We start from the raw sequence: 8,733 nt of genomic DNA on the forward strand, positions 1-8,733 counted from the left end.
GACAAAAACACACCACGTCAACTTATCACACTTTCACATTTTACATCTTTTATTGCCTTGAGGTCATAAAAACAGAATAACTCATAACGTCAGACTGTTTCCACTTTCATGTGTTTGCAGTGAAAAAAATTCCAGAGCTGAGCTTTAACTGAACATTTATTTTATTCATTTTATCAATGAAGCTCAGAGAAACATAGAAACACCTCCTACGTGTTTCAGTTTACCTCTTGTTGATGTTCAGGCCAGTTTTGTTGCATAATGTTATCACCACCAACTCCCACACACTGAAACAGAAACAAGTATCTGCACTGAAGACTGAGACTGAGGAAATGAGTAGGAAGTTGGAGTTTTGTCTGAGTTCAAATAAATAAAAATAAAATACGGAAAGCTTTCATTAAGATTTTCTGGGAAGTCCACAACAGTGGCAAGAAAAAGTTAAATTTAAAAGACAAATACTAAATTAAAGCTGCAAGTGGCATTGAACGGGCTCAATCAGTTTTTACTTTTTCCCTAAATATTTGTCATGTTGTTGGTTCTTCAGGAGGTGATGACAGTCAACTGTTGATTTTCTGAACAGCCTTGTAATGTTTGTTAAATGTTCTGGATTCAGCTGTAATGTTGAATATTTCTCTGTGTTTTCATGGTTAAACTGTTGATGAGGAATAGGTAATAGTGTACTGATCATTTTCCTTTGTTTCTATTTGATTTCTCCAGGTGTCACCACTTCGTCCACGACATCGTCCACGATCTGAGACATGGTCCACGATCAGAGACATTGTCTGTGGTCTCAGAGACCTTGTCAAAGACGAGAGAGACGTTGTCCATGGTCAGAGACATTGTCCCATGCTTCGTAGAGACACTGCGATAGAATCGGCGGAGACGGGGGTCACCGATTTGACGGCACTGCCCGCGATCATGGAGACATTTGTCGATGGTCACAGAGACAGCGTCTATGATCTCAGAGACATCGTCCACGATCACAAAGACTTTGTCCATGATCAGAGACTTTGTCATAGATGTCAGAGACATGTCTGTCCATGATCAGAGACATTGTCCATCAGATCTCAGAGACATTGTCCAGCGATCAGATCGATCAGAGACGTATTCGTCCACCGATACGATCCATCAGAGACATTGTTGATGTCAGAGATAGCGTCTATGATCTCAGAGACTCACGATCAAAATTGTCATATCAGAGATGTCATAATCAGAGACAGTACGATCACAGAGACGTATCCACGATCACAGAGTCTTTGTACAATGAGGAAGTTCTTTGAGACCAGGACAGAGGCCTCCAGGTAATTCACAAACAGCTTTACATCAACTGTCCAACACAGAGCACTGACATTCAACTGTTCATGTTCAGTATTCAGTTTATCAGAAAAGTGTTAGAATAGAAATAATCTGTGATATAAAAATAATTTATAAGTAATCTGTTTTAATAGAAGTAATTTAAAAGTAATTAACAGTATTAGAAGTAAGATGTATTAGTCAGAGTAATCTGTTACTAGATGTAGTTTGCAAATTCTCACCTCTCAATCCTCTGTCTTGAAAAAATGTCCTCGCTTTACAAAACTGTTCTAACTTAACAAAAATATTTTTACTTTATTTTAGTGTCCATGACTTGAACTCTTGAAGAGGTTTTAGGGTCTTTTACTCCACCAGAGTCTTTGTACGTCATTGTTGTTGCTTATTTCACACAAGTAAACCTCCAGGTTAGCGAGCTCCCTCTGTGTAACACCAACTGAACTGCTGATATAGTTCAGTGCAGCATCAAAGGAACAGTTCATCTTTTGGGAAATATATGTATTTGTTTTTGTTTCCAGGAGTAAGATGAGTTGATTCTGTAAATCTGGAGTTCAAACATCAACAGGTTTCTCTTTTTCTTTCTGTCTGTGCAGATCAGCCCAGAACCTCCCTGTTCCTCCTGTTAACGACACAGTTTGCAGCTCTTTTTTTTTTTCCTGGAAAACCACCATCGCCTCTGACGCTTAGTCGCACTGCCGCCGGCATCGTTACCACGGCAACCAACCCATCAGTTTTTTCTGGACCGAACAGGCTGGATGTACACCGGTTGAGTGTGACTGCAGTGAGTGAGTGTTTTTTTTCCTTCCGTTTTTAACTTGTATTTCTCCAGGGAGATTCACTCTGATTTACATTCACACAGATACACTAGTGCTTCTCACACAGTCGTGGTTAATAGTAGTTTCCTTCCTCTGCACCACTTTTACCACCACGTATTAGGTTTTTTTTTTTGTTTAATCGTTTCTCTGACACTTAATTTTACTGGTCTGAAATCTTCTGCTGATTTCCTGTGAGGCTTCCAGGAGAGAACTGTGTGATTTGGTACTAATTGAAGAGAAAATTGTGTCATCCATGAGAGCCTGGTTCCATTTAAACCCACATTAATATTCATTCATTAATAATTTATTAATGAAAATACTATTTTTCATGCATGTTTAATTGCATGCTTTTCTGAAAACAAATTTCACACCCGTTCATCTGTGCACCAACTAAAGGACATCCAAGGTTATAATAGCAGTTACGTTAATTAATAAGACGCGTGCCAATTCTTTCCAGGATACTTCAAGGAAATTATGAGGAAATTACAGACCCGTAAAATAATGTATAATACTATTAAGTTACTGTCATCATTAAACACTAAACAGCCTATTTTAATCAATTTAATTAACTTTAATATTAAAGTGCCATCGAAATTTAACTGGTTTCCCACCTTTACCTTTCCCAAATTTTACGATCATCTAATTATGTTTTCTTTTCCTCTTCTGTTCAAAGATAATTTAGTTTATTTCATCATATCTCCACCTGACATGTTTTACAGTCTATACCTGCAGAGAGAACATGAAAAATTAATGTTAATAACTGTGCTTCAGATGTTAAAACTCAACACAACAACAGAACTCCAATCACCTGTGACTGTGTGAGAATGAACAAGTCAACCTCTCAGCGTTTTATAAAACTCATCTTTATTGATCCATTTTCATCCATCCATCCTGTTTTCCTCTCATTGCACTGTGACAACATTTTCTGTTTTCTTCTTCTTATAAAAACCTGAATATTTACATCCTCTTTCGTATTTACAGTAATTTACATGATTACATGATGAGGACAGTGTCAGCCCTGCAGAGCCTCAGCCTGCAGAGCCTCACACCTGCAAAGGTCAACTTTCCTATCGCCTGAAATACCACCTGTTGCCAGGGGAAATATCACCCAAATCTCTGCTTACTGGCTAGAGGTGTTGCCTGGCAACAACATCTTATCAGATTAATATCTGGTGAGAGGAGTTGTTATTTCTTTTTTTAATATTTCATAATTTGGGAACATGTGAAGTGACCCTTTAGAGAAGGATTTAGCTCAAAATCTGCTGAGTGATAATTCAGAGGTGTTGTATGGAGGCAAAGAGGCAACAAAATAAAACTTTTTTTTCTCTAAACTGTGACATTTAACAAAAAAAATCTTAAAATTTCCCTGTGGAGATTTGAAACCACATAAATTCTGATGTCTTTAAGTAGTTAAATGCTATAAATTCAGTGTACTGAATTCAAAAACAAATTCTGTGAATTCAAAAACAAAAGTAAAGGTGTAACAGTTAATTTTAATAATTACCAATTATTTTGCTAATTGATTCATCATTTCATTGATTTTCAAGCAAAAATTGTGAGAAAATGACAAATATTTGTAGATTTCAGTATCTTACAAAGAGATTTGCTGATTTTAGTTTAATTTGAAGACATTAGGTTCAGCTCTGCGAACCCTTTGAACAGTTGTCTGATGTTTCAAACACTAAACGATTAATCTGAAAAAATAGCTGGCCTTAGAAATTATAGCTTGGACCTTTTGTAGCTTTCTGACATTCAATAGATAGAACAGATTAAATGAGAAAATAGTTGGCAGATTAATAATTAAATAGCAAGAATAATCATTAGAAAATAATATGAACAGTGAGTTTTTTTCTATATGTATCTTTGAAAGTGATTTACTGTGAATTAAACCTGGTACAGTAATTATCCTCTGCTTTTAAAATAATGTTTTTTACTTAAAAAACTGTAAAGCTTGAATTAAGACTAGGGTTTACAGTGTTTTGACCGATGCAGATGTGAGGCTCTGATTGTGACTGGATTACACTGGTTTGTAGTTTAGTCCTCCATCTTTTATGGATGGAAAAACAACAACTTCTATTCCCCCAAATTCACCCACTGAATTAATGGCTCACATACAGCTCCAGCAGTTTGTTTTCCAAACTCTTTACCTATGTTACAGTACTGCAGGGTGGAGACACATCAAGTTTATGACGTTTAGAGGCAATGGAAAAACACCAACTGTGACAAAACGGCTGCTGGTATGAAAACAATACTGACTGAAAGATGAGGTTCTGTTGGTATCAGGTATGTTCACATTCAACTCAAAGCAACATTGCCTGTAGCCATTGCCTCTAAAAGTTGCTTGTGAGTCTCCAGCCATCAAGATTTGGTACATTTGGATTGGTTGGTTTAAACAGCGACGTCCTCATTGGTTTAGCAGCAGTAAAAGTCAATGCCCTCGACCCCCCCATTGGTTACATTCAACCATCATCGTTATTTCGACCTCTGATCATTTTGGATCCATCGTCTTGTCTTAAGATGCGTCCAAACTTCTCCAACAAGCCATATTTTCTGTTTGTCAAACATTTGCTCTTCGTCGTAGAAACCATTTACATCTGTGTTTTAGTCCATCAAAGCATCAAACATTCATTTGTCACTGCAGCTCTTGCCAAGTTGAGGTTGTCAAATCAAGTTCTTCGAGCCAATTTTTGGAACCATCAATATTGGTTCCAATATTTCATCCACCTGTCTCTACTAGCCAATCAAGACATGTTATAACATTCATACTTGTCTGACTGAAATGTCGGAAAAAAATGGATCCAGCCACGACTTTGGTCTAAAAAAAAAAAAGAGTGTGAAAGTTAACAAAGCTTTTTCTTGAACGAATAAACTCCAGTCCTTTGTCTCGACTTGATGACATCACGCTCTCATCCCATTACTCTGTCTCTTTCTTCTTGTCATCCAGGTCAAAGTCCAACACCAGCAGTTTGGTTTCCTCCGTCCCATTCCTACTGCCAGCAGCGCACACCAGCCGAGTGTCAGAGGCTCTGATTCGCCACACCACACCACCTGTTGAGAAAGGAAGACGTGATTGGTTTAGATTCAGATATCGGGTAAGTCGACAGCGTGGATCATTCATAGATGACTGTAGTTTCTATACATTTTGGCCTGTGGTGGTTCAGTTTTAGCCACAAACAATTGACTTTTTGGCTGAGGTGCTTTGGTTTTAGTCAGAAGATGTCGATTTTTAGCTAAAGGACACTGAGTTTTAGCCAGTAAGTGAGTCATCAATAATAGGAAAAAAGCAGTATAGACAGGAGTCCAAAACGATCAAAAAATGTCATAATATAGCATGTCCTCCAAATATGTCAAAAAATATCATAGTATAGGATGGCTTCAAAAATGACCAAAAATGGTTAAGTAACATCATAATATAGTAAGGCCTCCAAATATGTCAAAAAATGTCATAGTATAGTAATGGCATGCCAAAAATATGAAAAAAATGTCATAGTATAGTAAGGCATCAAAAAACATGGTCAAAAAATGTCATAGTATAGTAAGGCATCAAAAATCATGAAAAAATGTCATAGTATAGTATGGCATCAAAAATGGTCAAAAAAGTCATAGTATAGTATGGCATCAAAAATGGTCAAAAAAAGTCATAGTATAGTATGGCATCAAAAATCATGGTCAAAAAAAAGTCATAGTATAGTATGGCATCAAAAATGGTCAAAAAAAGTCATAGTATAGTATGGCGTCAAAAATCATGAAAAAAAGTCATAGTATAGTATGGCGTCAAAAATCATGAAAAAAAGTCATAGTATAGTATGGCATCAAAAATCATGAAAAAAAGTCATAGTATAGTATGGCATCAAAAATGGTCAAAAAAAGTCATAGTATAGTATGGCGTCAAAAATCATGAAAAAAAGTCATAGTATAGTATGGCGTCAAAAATCATGAAAAAAAGTCATAGTATAGTATGGCGTCAAAAATCATGAAAAAAAGTCATAGTATAGTATGGCATCAAAAATGGTCAAAAAAAGTCATAGTAAGTATGGCATCAAAAATCAAAAAAAGTCATAGTATAGTATGGCATCAAAAATGGTCAAAAAAAGTCATAGTATAGTATGGCATCAAAAACATGGAAAAAAGTCATAGTATAGTATGGCATCAAAAATCATGAAAAAAAGTCATAGTATAGTATGGCATCAAAAATGGTCAAAAAAAGTCATAGTATAGTATGGCATCAAAAAATCATGAAAAAAAGTCATAGTATAGTATGGCGTCAAAAATCAAAAAGTCATAGTATAGTATGGCATCAAAAATGGTCAAAAAAAGTCATAGTATAGTCATCAAAAATGGTATGGCATCAAAAATGGTCAAAAAAGTCATAGTATAGTATGGCATCAAAAATGTCAAAAAAGTCATAGTATAGTATGGCATCAAAAATGGTCAAAAAAAGTATGGCATCAAAATCATGAAAAAAGTCATAGTATGGCATCAAAAAAGTCATATAGTATGGCATCAAAAATGGTCAAAAATGTCATAGTCATATAAGTATGGCATCAAAAATCATGAAAAAAAGTCATAGTATAGTATGGCATCAATAATGAGTCAAAAAAAGTCATAGTATAGTATGGCATCAAAAATCATGAAAAAAAGTCATAGTATAGTATGGCATCAAAAAATGTGGTCAAAAAAAGTCATAGTATAGTATGGCGTCAAAAATCATGAAAAAAAGTCATAGTATAGTATGGCATCAAAAATCATGAAAAAAAGTCATAGTATAGTATGGCATCAAAAATGGTCAAAAAAAGTCATAGTATAGTATGGCAGTCAAAAATCATGGTCAAAAAAAGTCATAGTATAGTATGGCGTCAAAAATCATGAAAAAAAGTCATAGTATAGTATGGCATCAAAAAATGGTCAAAAAAAGTCATAGTATAGTATGGCGTCAAAAATCATGAAAAAAATGTCATAGTATAGTATGGCATCAAAAATGGTCAAAAAAGTCATAGTATAGTATGGCATCAAAAATCAAAAAAAGTATAGTAATGGCATCAAAAATCATGAAAAAAAGTCATAGTATAGTATGGCATCAAAAATGGTCATGAAAAAAAGTCATAGTATAGTATGGCATCAAAAATGATAAAAAAAAGTCATAGTATAGTATGGCATCAAAAATGGTCAAAAAAAGTCATAGTATAGTATGGCATCAAAAATCATGAAAAAAAGTCATAGTATAGTATGGTCCGTATCAAAAATCATGAAAAAAAGTCATAGTATAGTATGGCAGTCAAAAATGGTCATAAAAAAGTCATAGTATAGTATGGCGTCAAAAAATCATGAAAAAAAGTCATAGTATAGTATGGCGTCAAAAATCATGAAAAAAAGTCATAGTATAGTATGGCGTCAAAAATCATGAAAAAAGTCATAGTATAGTATGGCGTCAAAAAATGGTCAAAAAAGTCATAGTATAGTATGGCATCAAAAATATCATGAAAAAAAGTCATAGTATAGTATGGCGTCAAAAATGGTCATGAAAAAAGTCATAGTATAGTATGGGCGTCATAGAAATGGTCAAAAATCATGAAAAAAAGTCATAGTATAGTATGGCGTCAAAAATCATGAAAAAAAGTCATAGTATAGTATGGCGATCAAAAACTGTCATGATAGTAGGTCAAATGAAAAAAGTCATAGTATAGTATGGCGTCAAAAATGGTCAAAAAAAGTCATAGTATAGTATGGCTGATCAAAAAATGGTCAAAAAAAGTCATAGTATAGTATGGCAGTCAAAAATGTCATGAAAAAAAGTCATAGTATAGTATGGCAAAAAATAAAAAATCAAAAATCATGAAAAAAGTCATAGTATAGTATGGCATCAAAAATCATGAAAAAAAGTCATAGTATAGTATGGCATCAAAAAATGGTCAAAAAAAGTCATAGTATAGTATGGCGTCAAAAATCATGAAAAAAAGTCATAGTATAGTATGGCATCAAAAATGTCAAAAAAAGTCATAGTATAGGGCATCAAAAATGGTCAAAAAAGTCATAGTATAGTATATGTCAAAAAAGTCATAGTATAGTATGGCATCAAAAATGGTCAAAAAAGTCATAGTATAGGCATCAAAAATGGTCAAAAAAAGTCATAGTATAGTATGGCATCAAAAATCATGAAAAAAGTCATAGTATAGTATGGCAAAAATGGTCAAAAAAAGTCATGGCATCAAAAATGGTCAAAAAAGTCATAGTATAGTATGGCATCAAAAATCATGAAAAAAAGTCATAGTATAGTATGGCATCAAAAATCATGAAAAAAAGTCATAGTATAGTATGGCATCAAAAATGGTCAAAAAAAGTCATAGTATAGTAAATCAAAAATGGTCAAAAAAAGTCATAGTATAGTATGGCATCAAAAAATCATGAAAAAAGTCATAGTATAGTATGGCGTCAAAAATCATGAAAAAAAATCGGCATCAAAAATCATGAAAAAAAGTCATAGTATAGTATGGCATCAAAAACATGAAAAAAAGTCATAGTATAGTATGGCATCAAAATGGTCAAAAAAAGTCATAGTATAGTATGGCATCAAAAAACATGAAAAAAAGTCATAGTATAGTATTCAAAAATG

At 34.0% G+C, this 8,733-nt stretch overlaps 1 protein-coding gene and 1 long non-coding RNA gene across 2 annotated transcripts; one reads left to right on the plus strand and one right to left on the minus strand.

The window, feature by feature from the left end:
- The first annotated feature begins 1,235 nt into the window (after positions 1–1,235).
- LOC127143261 (uncharacterized) lies at positions 1,236–5,190 on the plus strand. The gene is made up of 3 exons (XR_007814550.1): positions 1,236–1,298; positions 1,902–2,093; positions 5,068–5,190. It is a non-coding gene; the product is annotated as an uncharacterized LOC127143261 (long non-coding RNA).
- LOC108873741 (F-box/WD repeat-containing protein 7) lies at positions 2,965–5,174 on the minus strand (the record flags this gene model as incomplete). The annotated part of the gene is given in 1 exon segment (XM_018662025.1): positions 2,965–5,174. A coding segment is annotated over 1 exon segment (137 nt), but the record flags the coding sequence as incomplete, so codon positions are not given.
- Positions 5,191–8,733: the final 3,543 nt, after the last annotated feature.

The sequence above is a fragment of the Lates calcarifer genome, linkage group LG14 (assembly GCF_001640805.2).
Source record: "Lates calcarifer isolate ASB-BC8 linkage group LG14, TLL_Latcal_v3, whole genome shotgun sequence".
NCBI lineage: Eukaryota > Metazoa > Chordata > Actinopteri > Centropomidae > Lates > Lates calcarifer.